The sequence below is a fragment of the Maylandia zebra genome, linkage group LG1 (assembly GCF_041146795.1).
Source record: "Maylandia zebra isolate NMK-2024a linkage group LG1, Mzebra_GT3a, whole genome shotgun sequence".
NCBI lineage: Eukaryota > Metazoa > Chordata > Actinopteri > Cichliformes > Cichlidae > Maylandia > Maylandia zebra.
Window position 1 is genome coordinate 2,379,131 of NC_135167.1, and position 18,964 is coordinate 2,398,094.

The 18,964-nt window shown below is 44.2% G+C and overlaps 1 protein-coding gene and 2 non-coding genes across 4 annotated transcripts; all 3 read right to left on the reverse strand.

The window, feature by feature from the left end:
- Positions 1 to 14,481: 14,481 nt before the first annotated feature.
- On the reverse strand, positions 14,482 to 18,608 carry rpl12 (ribosomal protein L12). Of its 2 annotated transcripts, none has more exons than XM_004565736.6 (6): positions 18,446 to 18,608; positions 16,436 to 16,509; positions 15,907 to 16,005; positions 15,678 to 15,759; positions 15,507 to 15,593; positions 14,482 to 15,129 (listed from the first exon to the last, which is right to left on the reverse strand). In XM_004565736.6, the coding sequence occupies exons 1-6, from the start codon at positions 18,480 to 18,482 to the stop codon at positions 15,011 to 15,013; spliced, it is 498 nt and encodes a 165-aa protein (XP_004565793.1). In that variant the 5' UTR covers positions 18,483 to 18,608; the 3' UTR covers positions 14,482 to 15,010. The 2 variants fall into 2 exon arrangements, with proteins under 2 accessions (XP_004565793.1, XP_076740438.1); XM_076884323.1 differs by having other exon boundaries at positions 18,336 to 18,476.
- Positions 15,304 to 15,432, reverse strand: LOC111501156 (small nucleolar RNA SNORA65). The gene has a single exon (XR_002721407.1). It is a non-coding gene; the product is annotated as a small nucleolar RNA SNORA65 (small nucleolar RNA).
- LOC111501152 (small nucleolar RNA SNORA65) lies at positions 16,268 to 16,395 on the reverse strand. Its single transcript, XR_002721402.1, has one exon. It is a non-coding gene; the product is annotated as a small nucleolar RNA SNORA65 (small nucleolar RNA).
- Positions 18,609 to 18,964: the final 356 nt, after the last annotated feature.

Genomic DNA, 18,964 nt, shown 5'->3' on the forward strand with positions numbered 1-18,964 from the left:
GAAGTAAATCACATAATTTATGACACTGAGATTGTTGCAAAGGTTTAAGAAACAATATCTGTTAAAGAAAGTGTTGCAATGATCAGGAAATATGTGCCAGACGTGCAGAAGTGACTGCGTGAAGCGTGTTTGACACGCTGTCATAGAGAGGGAGGTCTTAAAAGGAATGAAGCTTACCAAACCCCCCTTGGCTCATCTTCTTCCTCTAGTGCATCGTGCTGCTGTTTGTACCCCAGGAAAACAACGCAGAAAGACCTGTCCGTAAAAAATATAGGAAACAAGTTTCATCCGACCACGTTGCCTTCTTCGATTGGTCAGAGCCTTATGTAGAGCCTTGGCTAGGCGGCTAGTTTTCCGAGGTAGGCGGGGGCTAGCATGGGCTCTCTGAGCAGCGTGCAGCTGCAAACACAGCAAACACCGATGCTCTGTGTGACCATGAGCCTGCAGGTTTGCTCTACGTGAGTCCACCCACAGGATCAGATAAGTCGGTCGTGTCCATGTCGCCGGGTCACTGGTTGACCCAGAAGCTCTTTTGGTCACTGCAAACGCCACATGCCAGTAGGACCCCCCACGTCTGGCTGTACTGCAGATGTTCGGACCAGTCAGAGCCTCAGCTTTAAGTACCGACTGTTCTCTCGCTGCCCGGCAGGCAGCACCGTGATGACATAATGTGACTGACTTCGCCTGTTCAGTGGTGTGGCTGAACACAGGAGCTGTAGTAGAATCTGCTTTATTATTTCAGCCCATAGAAGCCAGGTACAGTAGAAACATCACAGAGTTTTAGAGCTTCAGAGAATCTGCCAGCATTTAACCTCCACATATGTGGACATCACATTTTGGGTTATTTAGACCAAAATACTCAATTTTGCTCTACATTCTATCGAAATTTTAAACAAATATCCTCATATGTGGCTCTCATTTTTTTCTAAGAAACAAAAATCAGGTAAAAAAAAAATCTGGTCATTCTTTGTTTTTACATTCATTGGGTCCCAATCAGCCCAAATATCAAAGAGAAATCAAAACTGCTGCCGTGGAAGAGTTCGGGTCTTAGGAGGTTAAAACTACTTTTGATTCAGTTTTTATTTGTCTTTATTAAATTATTTTTGATGTTTATTGTGTTATATTCAAACGTTTACATCTTTTTTATGCTTTTTGTCAGATAAATTGTCACATTTTTAATTTGATGAAGTTCTTTTACTTTTTTTAGCGTGTTATTAATCTTTTTATTGATCTTCTGGGATAAGTAAAGTCCTTTTTTCTTTTACAGTCAGTACACACGTACCAACTGCAGATGACTGTGTTGCACTACAAGTAACTCCATCACATTAAACAGAGTTTGAAAATGTAATTTACTGCTGGGTGGTTTATTTTGTGTTCACTTTATTTATCAGATTGAGTAAATGTCAGTTCACCAAACTACTCCTTATATTTAAAATTAATTACCTGCTGCTGAAAGTTTACCTTAATGAGTTGATCGAGTAACTCAGCTGTTTAATGACCAGTTTCCAATTAATGAAATGTCAATAACTTTTGAATAATGAAATCCACTCAGATGAAGTGCTTTGTTCTGCCTGCTGTTCATCCAGTGAGAGCGACAGAGACAGACTCTGTGATGCTGATGTTTAATCAATGCTGAGTAATTAAGACGTCCAGCTGTTATTGCGCCTTTTACATCTTCAACAGGCTTCTAGTTTCCAATTAAGCAAATTCACGTCAGCTACGACAAACAAGCCGGACAGCTGAAGCTCGGGAGGAGGCCCGCCCTACCAGCACGTTACAGAGTCGAGCGCGTTGATCGGATTCTGCTTTGAGTCACCTCCTGTTTGTTGGTGTTTTTCTACCTGCTAATCTACGTCTTTGTCACTTTGACTTTGTGACAGAGAACGTGCTCGTGGAGCACAGACGCCATATTCACAGAGCTTCCTGTGGGCTCGATGCTGAAAAGTTCTTTGTAAGAAGAGTTTGTGTATTAAACAAATTTAAAACAGCTCAAGCTAAAGAGTTACAAGCTGCAGTTCCTCTGATGCCCAGCAGAGGCAGCAGTGAGTCAGTCCCCACAGGCTCCCATGTTGAAGCTTTACAGCTGAAGTAAACATGTTTACGGCCTGATACACAAACTGTTTGGTCTCTAGATAGTTTCACCATAATACAAACTGTGCAGGGGAAAATGTTTTTATAACTCACCTGTTTAAATTGTATTAAATTGTAATTGTATAGGTCTAAATTAAATAAGCATTGTTAGGGGCGTGGCCTCTTTGACTGGAGGTGGCTGCTGCTGCTAACTGTCTGCTAAGCTTCGCCTCAGCAAACGGAGGAAATGTAGGAAGTGGTTTGACCAAAGTAGTCCAACCGTGTCTCACTGATGGGTATCAGAGAAAAGAGTTCAACTTTAAATAATCTCCAGTCTTCTGAACTGAATCCAAGAGCTTTCATCTCATTTTGGAGCAACTTATAGGGGCCAGAAATTACTATTATTATTATTATTATTATTATTATCATTATTATTATTGTTATGCACGATTCCCTTCAAGCAGAGCCGGGACACTGGTGTACCGTGGAAGAGCTGGAGAAGGAGGCTGTGCAAAGTGGTAACAAAGGATGAAAATGCAAAAATAAAATATCGTTCCCACCTTTTCTGCACCCTGATTTTCCTTTGTTGTTGGGAGGATTTAGTTTCGCAAGCTCCCTTTTAGCTAATCATGTTAGCCAACCATCAACAACCAGACAGGCAGTATTTCTGGTGGGGTTAGCTGGCAGTCAATAACCAGACTATCACCTTCTCCCTCTCATTCCAGGCGCTCCCACGGGCACCTTTACCCGTTCCCCCCCATCCTATGTGGGCTAAAGGATCCAGTCTCTGCACCACTGAAGTTACTGTAGCGAATGTAGGAAGATAATGAGCAGCAATTAGCAGAGCTGTCGAATCAGCTCCTGCTAATAGATCTGCTCTCTAACCCGCCCTGACAGAGCGGGCCCTGGGGTGCTGCAGTGTTTACCTACACTGTTCTGTCTTCCTCCACCTCTTCCTCCGTCAGCTCTCTGCTTCAGCGTGTGGATGGCTCTGTGTAGTCAGTGCTGCACTGTACATCGCAGATACATGCATGGTACAGCCAAGAAGAGCAGGAGGTTTAAGGAGGTCAGAGCGAAGACTGAGGAGAGCGCCGTCAGGATGATCTGAATAAACGCCGCCGGGGGAGGAAATGCTGCCGTACTCAGCCTTGCCGGCATTTCTGATAAGGACTCAAGTCCTGCGTGTTTGAACCCCACCTGTCTGGCTTTGTTCCTCCTCTCTGGGGTGTGTGCTTCATTCCTGTGACTGTGAGTCTGTGTGTGTCTCTCATTCATGATCAGCATCAGATATCTGTTTAATCTCGCTGCCAGAGAGCAATCGGACGAGCCAGACATGACATAAATAATAAGAACGCTGCTCAGAGTTGGACTCAGATGATCCTGCGAATGCATTTCAGAGCCTCTGAGCACGTCCGTCTTTCATTCATGATTTTACATCTATGCACCGCAGTGTGTGTGTGTGTGTGTGTGTGTGTGTGTGTGTGTGTGTGTGTGTGTGTGTGTGTGTGTGTGTGTGTGTGTGTGTGTGTGTGTGTGTGTTTAGAGGAGTCCATGTCCTGCAACACATGCAGTTTCCCATCAAGTCAATAAACGTCATGATAATAACAGAAGTGAAGTGAGAGAAAACAGAGAGGAAGAGAGACCCCGCCCCAGAGAAGTCTACAGCACAGGACTGCTGCAGTAAGACAAAACACACACACACACACACACACACACACACACACACACACACACACACACACAGAAGACACAGAGCAGTGAGAGTGGGAGAGGGTCCCCACCCCTGTCTGTCTTCATTGCAGCAGTGCTGCAGTCAGACAAAGAGGAACACAAAGGTTTCATAACAGGGCGGCAGCCAGTGTTACAGCCCCCCCTAGTGGTGAAGACAAGTGGTTCACAACACTAATAACAACCATAAACACATTATCATGACCACAGGCCTGCACACAAACCTGCCACACCCACCTGCTCAAGCAGAGAGTACGCACTGCACGTAATAATGTATCCTCTTGTTTTTAATTTACATTACTGCTGCTTCTTACACTCCATACAACCGATTCTTCTTCACCCAAATAAAAACATTCATTGATCAAATTTTAAAGTCCAACTCAGACATTCATCAGCCACGACAGGGTGACCGCATGTCCGTCTTTATGTGGACACAGCGTTGTTCCTCCTGATTTCTAACATTTTCACTGGTTTTGCAGGACTGAGTTTAACCCAGTGCACATGAGGGGAAGCTTTCCTATCACAGCCATATGAAGCGCACTGTCTGTCTAACACCATAATCATCAGGGAAAGTTATAAATCACCAAAAGTCACAATCTTTGCAGATTTTGTTGGATATGATGGAAATCAGCACACAGACTATCACCTGCTATTTTGAGAAATACAGTTTTTGCCTTTGCTGTTAGAATCAGGGTGGTGTGAAGTGACACAGTACACAGCATGTGTGTGTCATAATAATCAAAATAAAAATTGCTAATATTGCCAGAAATGGCTCAAAAAAAGATATGAAACCCCAAAACGGTTACTGGGCAGACGGGCAGCTGAAATATGAGTGAAACAAAAAAAGAGCACAGGCGTGGATGAGACCGTACGACAAAACGTCAGCCTTTTTTGTCCTTCATGTATTTATTAGCAATCGAATTTAAAATATATATGTGGCCTGTATGTGCTATGGGACAGTGTGGTAACGTGCACAAGCTATAGTATGTTTATTATTGAATTAGCGTCCCTTTTCAAAATAAAATAAAAACAGCTTCATTTTCACTGCGAGGTGTAAAAACGCCAACACACACTCGCACACAGGCTCTCTTTGAGGAATACAACAGAATCCATGAACACAATGAATCTTTCCTGGTGATATTCCACCAATCAGGGCCTTTCACCTCTGGCATGAAACCCACATAATCGCCTACATTTAACTGAAATCAGACCAGAATGAGAACACATCAAACACAGAGGACATGATGCCTCTCAGCAGTGTTGCCGTGTCCCAGTCTGTCCCACATTTGCTTTGTTGGGATGTGGTCACCCTGTGAGTGACGCATGACGAGTCTCCATTATCCTGAGTTCATTTCTAACATCATGAACATTTACAACAGGGACTACTTACTTTGGCAGGAAGCATGAGTTCAATTTTATTTATAGGGCACTGAATCACAACAACAGTGGCTTCAGTGTGCTTTATTATAAATGTTTTATGTTATAACCCCCTGTGAGGAGCGCTGGCAACAGTGGGGAGGAAAAACTCCCTTTGAAAAGGAAGAAACCTTGGGCAGAACCAGCAGCATTGAACAGAAACCGCCGGATCTACAATCAGACACCTTTGTCCTGCACAGGAAGAGGGCGGAGACTAATGAGTGCAAAAAGGCTCGACTCCACAAATGCTGCTCGTGGACGTCACCTCAAAAAGAGTTTATTAATTATCATCAACTGTGAAACCTCATTTCTCATCTATAGACTAGAGTGTTCCAGCTTTTGCCCTGAAAGGAAAAAGGAGACATTTTTTTCCCACTTATCTAATTCAGGGTCACGGGGGGAGCTGGAGCCCGTCCCAGCTGTGCATAAATATATCAAAATATTGCTCCCAACACAGCCCTGAACAAGCATGATGCTGCTTCAAGTTACGGATCCGGTAAGAACGTTTTGTGCGATGATGAACGGATATACCCGCCGCAGCTCAAACTGCTGTGAATCTGTACAAAAAGATCGGGACGATCGCCGTCTCTGGCATTACGGCCTTCTTCCACTGATTTCCATCCAGGAGTTTATGAGCGCCACGCCTTTTTTCTTCACTTCTCTTTTCAGTCAGCATCTTTAAAGGTTTTTCTGAGACCTGAAGCTGTCCCTTGTTGAGTAGCTGACACACAAACATAAATTGTGGTCAGTAAATACTGCAAAAAATGGCTGAAATCAAAACGACTTTAGATCAGGCACAGTTCCCCTGCAGAAACAGGCTGTGGAATTACAGACCCAGACTGGTAAATCGTTTATGCATAAAACTGATGAATTCTTCCTTTAATTAATGCTGTATCAGGATCATTATTTCACCGTGCAGATTTATGACTTTGGTTAAAGTTGCTGTTCGTTCGTCCAGCATCTGCTAATTAATTTTTCCTGAATATGCAGGAATATACTCGACAGCCGCTTCTAATTTTGGCCAGAATCACAGGATGCATGATGAGCAATGTGCTGCCCAACTTTTCTTTGGCAGCTGTTATAAACTAATTGTACACTGCTAGATAAAACACACACACACACACACACACACACACACACACACACACACACACACACACACACACACACACCAGAGACTATCAGCAAATGGTTCAAATTAGTAAAATCCCCGGGGAGTCCCATTCAAACACATGGGATTCTTTATGCCTTTTTATGTTTGTGTGTTGAAGACTCATCGTCATCAGGTGGGGCGGGGGGGGGGGGGGGGGGCGGGAGGGAGTGAAGAATAACAGAGACTGATGTGCATGATTATCCTGATGTGGGTAACAGGGTCAAGTGTCTGACTAAGAGCGGAGAGGATCAGGAGGAGAGGGAGGACGGACGGGCTTTAAGAGCTTTGAAGGAGAAGCAGAATGCACATGAGGGCAGGAGGGGGCGGGGTCACTGCTGGGGGGGGTCACTCGAGTGCTGCATGTGTCTGAAAACACACAAGAACACTCCAGAAAGAAATCGTTACCGTCCAACGTCAGCAGCCATGAAGATATTAGATTTAGCAGCAGTGTGTTAGGAAAAAAGGAAAGATGTTTTATTTTACCGTGTAATAGTTTTATAAGCAGCTACTCTGTAACAAAGATCCAGGTAAAGCACCAGAACCAGAACTTTGCCTTTAGACAATAATTCTGATGGCAAAAGAGCCGAACGGGACAGACAAAAAAAAAAAAAAAAAAAAGCACCAGAACTGGAGCTCCACCTTCTTGGACAGTCTGTTAGTACAGTGAACCCACGGCAGCCATATTATTGGTCACATGATGTCATTAAAAATGCTCCAAAAAGCTCCAACAGCACAAACACGGTGCAGAGGTCCAGCTCAGGGCTTCACCTGTCAGTCACCTGTCAGTCACAGAGGCCACACCCACTAATAATCCAAATTTTAATCCAGGTTAATTATAAAAACCACGTGAGCTATCTTCCCCCTGTACAGGTGCTATGAAGCAGGTAATTATCTACACAGGCCAATGAGTTTGGATATCAGTCTGTAAACATGTTTATTTTGTGGGGACTGACTCACTGCTGCCTCTGCTGGCCGTCAGAGGAACTGCAGGTCTTGGCTTCTTTTTATTGGTCCTGAAAAATGACGCAAAAGTGCGCAGGAACCTTGACACAACAAGGCGCTTGATGTGTCTGTTACAGCAAACGCTGGTGTAACAGTCACACCAGCAGCAGAAGACTTATAGCGATCTGCCGATACTGCAATCACAAAACTGAATCGAGTGTTTTGCAGAATAAAGCAGAGTGTATATTTGGGGATTCTGAGCTGCAGAATAATGCGGCGCATTATGAGCTGACTTTTCTGGCTATTTGGGGAAAAAAGATATCAACAGTGCTGCAAGAGGATTGTGTTTCTGTGGGTGAGCTGAAAACAAACGCTTCCCTTCCCTTTCATCAGATCCTGCTACATACACGGAAAAGAAAAAGAAACACAAATGTGGTGGGAATTGATAATATTCACTGTTGGCTTTAAGGTGTTTAATGAGATTAGGTGGCATTAATCGCTGAGCCGGCACCTCACTCATCACCCTAATTTAGGAAGATGGGAGGTTTGAAAGGATGAACCTTCTGCTCAAACAGATATAGTTTGGCTGCAGGGCTTTGACTTTAAGCTCGTCATGCTGGAACAGCGGGGCCTTGGCGAGTGGCACACACTCTTTCAGGACCTTAATCCACATTACAGTTGGCTGCCGCTCTCCTTCTGCTCTGTGATCAGACTGCATGACAGACAGAAACACAGAGACGGGGTAAGCCTTCCTTCCTCCATATGTTTGACTGTCTGTTAGGTGGCAGGAAGACAAGCACGTAGCGGGTTAGCTAGGTTTACAGAGGCTCCCAAATATTCACGGCTTTCTTTAGAAGTTTAGATACAGATACTTTACATGTACCTGGAACAAAACAGAGGTGCTTTTAACAGCTTTGCCTTTTTAACTGGTGAGGAATTTCAAGTCACATTATATTATCAACATTTGTATTTTTTATGTTTTAAAAAAAGCAAATAAGAGCTCATAATAAATGCAAAGCACTGTTATTCTTTTTCACGAATAGGAAAGCTAAAAGCTGATTTCCCTCAAGCACTTTAAAACTCTGTCCATGCCAAGCTTAGTCCAGTTTTATTCATTCAGAGCCAAATCATAATCAGATCTTCTCAGATCTTTTACTACTAAGGTCAAGACCTGATATCAAGCCATCGATTCCCTGTTGAACAGCACTTGTCGACAGTGGGGAAGAAAAAGACAATCAGACCAACCATAGAGGAGATCAGCTGAGCTTTAAGAAGGAAATATGAAGCAATCCAAACTGCAGCGTGAGAGTGAAGTGCTCTACTGGGGTCATTGAGATACGATTGGGCCTGATTATTCAAGTTTAGTTCAGTTCTGGCATCGCTCTGAGGCAGGATGTCTCTGATTGTAGTGATCCTGTGCATATGAAAGAGGGCAGTGCTAAACATTTGTTTAATGTGTGCGTTGCAGTACAGGTCCCAGCACAGAGCCCTGCAGAACGCCATCCGTCACTTTGTGTTTGCGGATGAATCCGATTCTGAGCTCGAGCGTGCCATTACCGCCATCGACGGCGGGCATTACTCCCTGCTCACGCCGCTGGCGACTCGAGCTGCACGACTGCAGATCATTTAGGTGAATTTCTGATGATCTGATGATCACACCATTACAAAGAGAACATGACTCAGTGCATTGCTGCTTCCTAAATGTGCAAGTGGACAGCTCTGAAGACAAGATAATTATTTTAATACATCATCGTTAAGAGTCATTAATGAGAGCTGAGATTGTTTTTAAAAGACTGTCTTCACGCAATTTAATCAACTATTATCTGATGTGTGTGTGGCGAGACGAGGTTGGGATAAAAAGTAAATACTCTTCAGTTTTAAAGAACGACAACGCCACCCTGGGAATTTCACCCAGAGAATACTGGAAATGACACTAAATCACCAAAAAGGCACTTAGGTTCGCTATACTCAATCCAGAGACGAGGTTCAATAATAAACAAATTGACAATTTACTGGTAATTATTTAAAACACCGAATAAAAACATAATCATAAATATTCAAATACAAATATGCTTAAAAAGGTATTCAGAGCTGAGGCTTACCAGTGGAGGGGCAGGGATGCCACACACAACTAAAGAAAGAAAACACACCAAAACACAAGTGCAACACACTATCACGCACTCACACTAATAAACTAGACAAGGCAGGTGTGTACACTCAAGGGATCCCACCACCAAGGCACCCTAGTCTCCTCCACGTCGGCACTCCGCATCTGAATAAAAGAAACAAAGAAAATGTTAATATATTACAACAAACTAATGTGTAGCACCGGGGGATAACCCAACTGCAGGACCACACTGGTGATCCACAGCTAGAAAAAGGGCCTCCCACCAGTGGTGTAACAGAGAATCCAAACTACAAATCAAAAGCAATAAAACAACATACAATCTGAATAAAACTCTAAAATCTGGAGCAAACGGAATCGCCGTACTGCTCCAACTTGCCGTCCACACGACGATAAGTTAACAGTCAATCAATATGCACGCCAGCTGACTCCGATAACCGGCATGCATATGGCCGTTGTCCACGCCGACGTCCACTGTAAAAGCTGACAGCAGCAGGGAAAGAATTCTCACAACGGGAACAGACGGTAAAAGCACAGCAAGGCAAAACAGCAGCACTTCAGTTCGCGTAGCTTGGCGCAAAACTAAGGCCCACACTTCCTGCGAAACATAATAAATAATTACTATAAAAGAACAGTAGAAGGCAGAGAGCGTAACAAAAGTTGATTACGTACCAAGTAAGCCGGGTCACAGAACGTAAGCAGAATAGCTCAGAGGAGGCTTCTATAGCTACGACCAGCCACGATGGAGGCTTCAGAAGAATAACCCGCAAATGCTCTCCACCACACCGAGGGGAAGTCAGGTGACCAAAAAGGAGATCACAGGCAAGCGACGCAGAGACACTCAAATGGCCACTATTTATACCAGCGCCCCCTAATGGGCCAGGCTGAAAGTGGGTTGGACCGAAGGATAACATTCATCCTGCCACATGTGAAACATATGAAGCAGAAGGAAAAAGAAGCGGAAATGACACTGCTGAGCTCTTCATCTGTGATATGAGTGTGTGATTATACAGGTTCTCACTGTCTTCCTTCTCTCACCCCAACCAATCACAGCGGATGGCCCCGCCCCTCCCTGAGCCTGGTTCTGCCGGAGGTTTCTTCCTGTTAAAAGGGAGTTTTTCCTTCCCACTGTCGCCAAAGTGCTGCTCATAGGGTCATATGATTGTTGGGTTTTTCTCTGTATGTGTTATTGTAGGGTCGACCTTACAATATAAAGCACCTTGAGGCGACTGTTGTTGTGATTTGGCTGTATAAATAAAATTGAATTGTAACGCGCCCGTGAGACTGACGCACTTTATCTCAGCAGCGTCTTATGTTGATCTTTTATGTTCCACCTGTTAGATCACAAAATAAGAAACACAGCCACGTGTTTTCTGCGGTGGAGATGAATCAATGAGCCACAATGTAAAGAGATCAAACGTGGGCACCTCAGACCTCCTCCTCCTCCCTGAGTTCTGTCGTTCGCTCAGAAGGCGGTGGAAAGATGAGAGAGTTCACGGCGAGTTCATCCACGCTCGCCTCCGACTCCCTCGGCTCTCTTTCATGTCTCCACGGCGAGGCGGCTGCAGTAAATGCAGTCTGTTTGAATATGTCGGGATCTTCTGTCTGCATAACGAGCTTTTTATGCTGACTTCTCTTAAATAAATATTCAGTTACATTTCAGTCAGAGTGGATTTCAACCCATCCTTCCAGCTCTTATCCAGCTCTTGACAGCTCAGTGTTTTTTAACTTTGCTATTAAATGCAAATTTATTTAGAAGATTCATTTAAAGTGACGTGCTTGTGTAGAGAATGTTTACATGGGATGTATGTGCATGTAAGAAACAGGCACAGGGCTGAGTGTGAGCCACCAGAAGCTCTCTGCTGCCCCTCGGTGGTGCAGTGATGGAAAAGCACGCATCATATTCTTCATTTCTGTAGAAGCACAGATGGCTCTGTTTGCTGCTGCCTGCATTCCACATGAATGAGAAAAGAGTAGAAAGTACAGATTTATATATTTTTTTTTTTTTAGCAAAGTAAGCACAGTCAAGTAAAGTACAGGTACCTGGATATTCTGCTGAAGTAATGAAGTATTTGTACTTCTCACCTCTGAGGAAATGTGAATAAGATTTTTTTCTGTTGCTTGGGCAGAAGAAGAGTCAGCACTTTGCAAACACTGGCTCAAAAGGCAGGAACAGGTAAAGCTCTCAGGTGAAGCTCGCCGCCCAAACAGAGCTGACCCGGACGCTGCCAACAAACGCAGTCGGTGAGAGCTACTAATGAATTTACTGTTCCACCTTTGCAACCAGGAAAATTTTTACTGAGATTAAAAATCATTTTGAAATGAATGAAGTGCTGAATCAGAACGGCAGCGATTCACAGACTCTGTGCTTTTCACACTCACTGGCCAACATCCTGTGACTGACAAGACTGATAAGCATACCTGCCCCACCCCCATAATTTACTAAATAAGCTTCACGTTCAGCTAAAAAAAAGGCTTGAAACACACGATTGAAACGATAAACTCATCTGAAACAAGTTTGCTGAGCCCACAGAGCAAAGTAACAGGAGTAGCCCCCTGCTGGCCATAAAAAAGAAATGCGTTTTAAAGCAGCTCATTCAAGGCTTCCCTTCCAGATCCTGAAGCTTCAGGGTTAGGAGGATGGATCTGGTGCTCTCCTCTACCGCGTATCAAAGGAAAGTGACCATAATCTCAAAGCTGACGTGTGATTTGTGAGTACAGTTCAGGCACGAAGCTGGATGCAGAACAAACGGAGCAAATCTCTTCTTCTTTTCACGTCTCCTTCAAAGAACCGTGATACAAGCTGATGGTTCATCCAATCGCCTGCCAGGACTTTCTCTAAAGTGCCCGCCCTCACATAAACACTCACATGGTTCAGGCAGCGACTTCTAAGCTGCTCGATAAACAGGTATGCTTCCTGTTTTAGATGTTTTTCCAGTGAGTTTTAGGGACTTTATGGCATCTTCCATTATTATTTGGGGCATGAAGCGCGCAGGCTCCTGATGACGTCATCATTGTGCTTTTATCTTATTTTATCTCCATCCACTCTTCATTTGCTGACCTGAGGCCAGCGTCTCTACTCTGGTTAATAGGAAGCAGAACAGGTTACCTTAACTGTGGATCTGGTCATCAGGTTACTTCCCAAACCATTGGCTGACATGGCCACGCCCACCTCTTTATACAGTCTTTGAAAGATACTGTGTGTAAATTAAAGTTTGTGTTTGCTCCTTTAAAACCTGCACCGTGTCCCATATAATATCTCCCTGAGTGTGTGTTTGCAGGAACAGAGTGGATAATTGCCGTGTTTTGACTCTTAAAGTGTTGCATTCACTGTGTTTTGATATATTTGTGACAGCAGCAAAAACAGACCATCCTTCCGCACAGACGCGTCACAGTTATTAGGCAGCCTGGAAGCTCTCGGCGCTGTCACAGCGGCTGGGACTGCAGAGCCGAGTCTAGACTGACTTGTACTTTCCTGCTGTTCTGTCTTCACTGTGTTTGGTTAAATCTTTTACAACCAATTTATCTTCATTTGAGCCGGCCTGCAGCACAGGCCGCTGCCTCGGGCTCAGCGTAATTGGACTGCAGTCTTTATAATGAAGCCTTCCCAACAGGAGAGCAGCACACAGACTCGGCTGGAGCTGGGCTTCACTCACTGATGTAAGCGTCTGCCATCACGGCGCTAAACCGACGCAGCGTCGTGACTGTGGCGTGAGCTGAGGTCAGCCGAGTTTGTGTTTTAATAGCCGGTAAACCCACAGAGATGATCAGATCAATTATGCCTACATGGCTCAAGGTTCTCTCATCAATCAGCGGATCTGGATCAAGCAGCAGCCTCTGCAGGTGAAAACTGACAAACGCTGAGCAGCAGGGCTTCAGCAGTTACGTGCACGTCCATCCAGAACTAACAGCACGGCTCCAACGCCAACCTATGAGAGGTTGGTGATGCAGTTTTTGCTCCTGTTGCCATCCAAGCGTTTTGTTAGGTAATAAATATATAATCTTAAATGCTTATATGCTGATTATTATTGGTTTATATGAGAGAGGCCCAGACTTTAGTGTAAAACTAGGTTACAGGCTGACCAGAAACTAATTCTATTAGTTAAAGTTTCCAAGGTTTGAAAGTGTTTCTCCTTCTGAATATAAATGTGCGCTGAGCTCAGGTTATCATCATTTACCTAACAGATGTTTATTGAAAAAACAGAAAATATCAGATTTCCAAACTGAGAAATTTGTGTTTGTTTTAAATTGAAGGACAAATGATCAGTGTGAATTTCATAAATGTTTCCAAAACGTTGTCACAGGGGAAAAAATAATCAGGGAGAAAAGGAACCTTCACATCGACTTCCTCCACTTCTGCACAGCACGTGTACACAAACCCCACAGGAAAGAAAAAATATGTATAAAGACAGAAATTGTGTTTTCCACTAGACTTATTTGTCACCCCCAGAAACTTTATATGGAAGACGTAACTTTAACATTTTAACTCCAGCAACTTTTCTACAGTTCACTGATACAGAAGTTATCGTATGAAGTTTGTTTTTACTTTTCCTAGGTTTGTTGCATTAGCCAACTGATTTTTTTTTTTTTTTTTTTTTTTTTTTAACTACCCTGGTGTTGATTTCTCTTATTTTGAAATGCTCCATACTTGATTTTAAACCGATGACACCACACGGGGGCGCCAAATACTCAAATCCTTTTTTGGGTGTTTGCGCTGTTCAGATTTGTCATTTACACTAGAAATGAGACCGAGGCCTTTGTAGGAGCCTTCACAAGCAGTTTCAACGCCTGCATCACTGCAGGACATTTTCTTCCCAACCTCAGAGGTATTTATTCATCGTTAAAGCTTAAAGACACAAGTACTTCCACTCTGATCACAGATACTCACGCTGTGGTATCTGACAGCTGTGGAGGTCAGGGGCTCACCTGCCCACAGCAGCGCAGCATGTTTGATTTGGCACATTTACACCAGTTTAAAGCTAATGTTCATGTGGAGTCACCACATCTGATACTGGACAGACTCTGAAGCACCACATGACAACAGTCAGCTGATCCAACAATTTGCATTTTAATCTGATGCGCACAAACAGGCGGAGTCTGCTGAGCTGCTGTAAATCTGTAACATGCAGGTTTTTTTTCTTCATTAAAAGTACTTCGATGTTCAAACTGAGCCACAGACGCTCAGCGGACAGCCTCACTTATCCAGACAGACATTGACAGCAGTTTAAAGCGGTTTGTTCGTGAAGTCCGTCCTCTGCCGAGTGTTTCTCTGCCACCAACGCTGCGAGACCACCGGCACTGGCAGGAAGCCCGGAATTACGAGCTTCGCTTTCCAAGCTTTTTGTATTTCGGATACAGAAAAACTCAGTGTTAACGTCACTCGATCAATAAAGGATAAATACTAAAATTTAAACAAATATTCATCTCGATTTTGGCTCCAAGGTGCTGAAAACCCGACGTTCCATCAGAGATGCTGAAACGCTGTCGACATCTTTTATTTAAACTGGGAGAAGGAAAAATGGTCCAAGTCCTTTTGTTTTTTTTAAAACCTTTATTTTTTTGGAACAGTGTCCTGTTCACTCAGATGGGCACTCAACTTTGCCGCTGTTGATGTCATCGATGACATCATGGGGATGGCGGCCATCGATGGTGCATCCCACAGACTGAGCGGTTCCCAGGATCTCCTTGATGGTTCCTGATGAGGAATAAAAATGATCATGAGCCAGAATAGAAACACATGAAAGACTAACAGATATTTAACATCAGGCAGCAGGTTTAGAAACAACACTTGAGGCTCATTTCCCAGAGACGGTTTTTAACATTGAGCCTGGACGGCGCCAAGAGTCGGCCATCTTTGATTTACTTTAGTTTGTGTTCCAGACTTTTCGGCACAGAGCGGTCCATCGGTTTTTGGGCCGCCCTGTTTCCTAAAGCCGGGTCAATCTGAGCCTCCACTGGATTATACTCAGTCACTGGGACAGACGGGCATAGTGGCGGGAGGCTGAGCAGACGGTCAGGGAGAGGAGCCAATCAACAGCCCTGAAAAACCCAGGTTTCCCTGTGAGGTCTTACCGGAGAGCTCCCGGGCGATGGAGCGAGGCCTCATGACGCGAGCGATGCCCACGATCTCATCGAAGGTCACGCTGCCGCTGTGCTTAACTGGAAGATTAAAAGAGTTTATGGTGAGCAAAAAGCACCTGAGCAAGCCGAGCGCGTTCGGTCCGTGCGTTCAGAGACACTCACTGTTCTTGACCTTCTTCCTGTCACGAGGAGGCTCCTTCAGGGCTTTGATGATCAGAGCCGACGCAGAGGGAACCACCTCGATCTGTTCAACACAAACGGCATCCACTGAAACTTTAAACCCAGACACACACCAATCACCACAGACACACACCAATCACCACAGACACACACCAATCACCACAGACACACACGAGGCCTGTGTGTCTGCAGGTGGCACTGGTTAACTCACCGCTGCCTGCCTGTTCTGGATGGTCAGCTTCACAGTGATCCTCAGGCCCTTCCAGTCACCGGTGGCCTTGGCGATGTCGTCACCCACTTTCTTGGGAGACTGGAGTGAGGAGAGAGAGAGGCGCTCTGTAAGTCACTCAGGTACGACAGAGGGGACTTCCTGTCTTAAAACAGTCTGTTGTGGGAGGCGACTGCAAATATTGACAGTTGTGCACACATCTTTAAAGCCGTGATTTCCCTGTCACTGACAGATGTATTTGACCAGCAAAACAAACACTTAAGTGCTGTCACAGTCACGCTGAAACCAATAAAAACCAAACTGAAACGATCAAACATGCTGAGAACAGGAACAGAGTCTCAGTTTGTGTTCCAGACTTTTCGGCACAGAGCGGTCCATCGGTTTTGGGCCGCCCTGTTTCCTAAAGCTGGGTCAATCTGAGCCTCCTCTGGATTATACTCAGTCACTGGGACAGACGGGCATAGTGGCGGGAGGCTGCTTTGATCCAAATCACACATTTTCTGATACTCACCAGACCCAGAGGTCCGATTTTGGGGGCCAGGGCTGAGGTGGCGCCGACTTCTCCTCCTGTGCACCTCATGTACACTGAAAGAAATGACAGACTGCATTAAAGCCTTTGCACACAGACAGAAAACTGTCATTTCTGAAGCTTCAGAATAAAACCGCTAACTAAAGCTACATGTTAAGAAACCACCCGCGCTGATCAAATGAAGCCGATCTCAGTTTGTGGAATTCTGCCTGTCCGGAAATGTTAGTTTAATCATTTTGGAGCCACTCTGTGATCCTTTTGAATCCATGACAGAAAATGGTCTTGGATCTCGGAAGAAGTTGGTCTTTCAGCATTGCCAGTCTTTAAAACAACAGTAAATGAGCAGAAGCCCTAAAAGTGCTCATTTTAAAACAACGAGGCACAGACAGAGCTCTGAAACCAGGATTTGGCTCAGAAGCTGATATGAATATCAGCTTCTGAGCCAAATGAACGCCAGTGAACTGAAAGAAAAAAGGTCACCACTGTAAATACCGACTTTACGTGGTTTTTTTGGCCAATAAATGCCAAACACTTATGAAGTGACTGATTGTTCTTCTCTGCATCACAGAAATCTCAAACATGACATGGTAGTGACCAAACTGGTGAATTCCTGCAGTTCTGTGCTGACTAAACTCACAGCAGCTGCGCTCGTACTTCAAACATCTCATTTCAGGTGGGCTGAAACCTTTACAGTAGCAACTGATGTGCATTTATTAGTCAGATATCTGCACGACACTAAAGCTTCCTGGTTGTAGGTAACGCAGTAGTGATGGATCACATTTGGCCGTCATAAAGGGTAAGACAGGAACCCACTGGCCAAAATGCACTCCTGCATTCACAGCCCAACTGTAAGCGATGACCTCAACCCAAGTCCTGAGCCAGATGGCTGCATCTGAAGCTGTGAAACAGCTGTTCTCCTAGAGGTTAAGTGATCAGACAACACCTGATGCTTCCCCAAAATTCTCATCTAATGAGGATTAACAGGAGCTGAACCATCTGTACCAACAGCTGACCCTCACACTCCCTCCATTTTCCTTCGCCCACATGTCGCTGGCAAACATAACCAACACTCAACATAAAAAGCCTAGATATAACAATATTTTGAATTACACAACATGTCAACAAATTACACTACTTTCCAAACCTTCACCTGCTTTAGCCAACTTAGTTTTTGCAGATCAGGAATTTGAAAGGAATAAACAGCAGCTGGACCTGTAAGAGTCCCATCATAAGTAACCTCCAACCATAAGTGTCAATTCAGCAGTTCTATCTTTGACATGTTTTAGGATGCTTTTTACCCCACTGAAGCCCTTGGGGTGGGGGCACATTAGGAAAAAAATTAGCTCCATATTGTGCCACGTTGATCAAACTACACTTTCCACTGGAGAAATGTAGTTTTAAGGCTTAAAAGACTACAAGTTTACATGCTAACTCTATTGAGTTTGCACTAATGCTGTAATAGCGGTACATGCTCTCACGTACAAAAGGATTTAACCGCAGCATTGCGTCAAGTGTTTGACGCAATCCCAAAATTAGCATCATAACAATTGTTATAACTACGTCATTATTCATCGCTAAAAGCTGTCCAAACATGGTCTCCATATTGCATTAACACCCTTTAGAAGACTAACGGTTTCCTCATAAATGTACTTCAGCGATTTGTAAGGTAATTAACTGTGGCTAACGTTAGCATTAGTTGCTACGTTAGCATTAGATGCTACGTTAGCATTAGCTGCACGTGGGTCAGCACGTTACCCACTACACTACCCTCTACACCTGCCTCCGACCTGACATATTTTACTCAATTGGCATCATTAATTCTACAAACATCAACAAAAGCCTAAACTGAGTTTCTTCGTCGCGTTTCGTGTCCCATCTTTACCATTTTGTGAGCGCCGTGTGCAGGCCGCCAGGCAGGCGGAGGCAGACGGCAGAGAGCGACTCCATCCCGGCTGTGAAAAAGCGTCTGCTTTTATTACATTCAAAACATACCAATTTTAATCTCGTTGGGGTCGAATTTGGGCGGCATTTTGCTGCTGTGGAGGTTGAGCTCAGTTCAGCTTGGTTGGTGAGGGTGTCGGATGAACCCGGCTTCGGGACGACCGATAACTGTTGCACCTTCACCTCTAAAGGGGAGAAAGAGAAAGGAAGACCGGCGGCTGCGGAGGAGTTTATACTTCAGCCAAGTCCCGCGAGAACATGTGTCGCAGTTCGCGTTGAGACGTATGACGAAACGCCATGTGGGCGTGGTTTAAGACTTACTTTAGCCAATAACTAAATTGCTAAAATCATTTCTAAAACTTTAGTGGATTTATTTGAACAATAAATAAATAAATAAAAAGACATCTGAAAAGACGAGCGTACTCCATGAAATTTGAATTAATATAGCTTCAAATAATAAATGCATAAATTACATCAGTGATATCAGAATCAGAATCAGAATACTTTATTGATCCCTGGGGGAAATTATTTTTTGTTACAGTGCTCCATTTTAAACCAACATTAAGACAA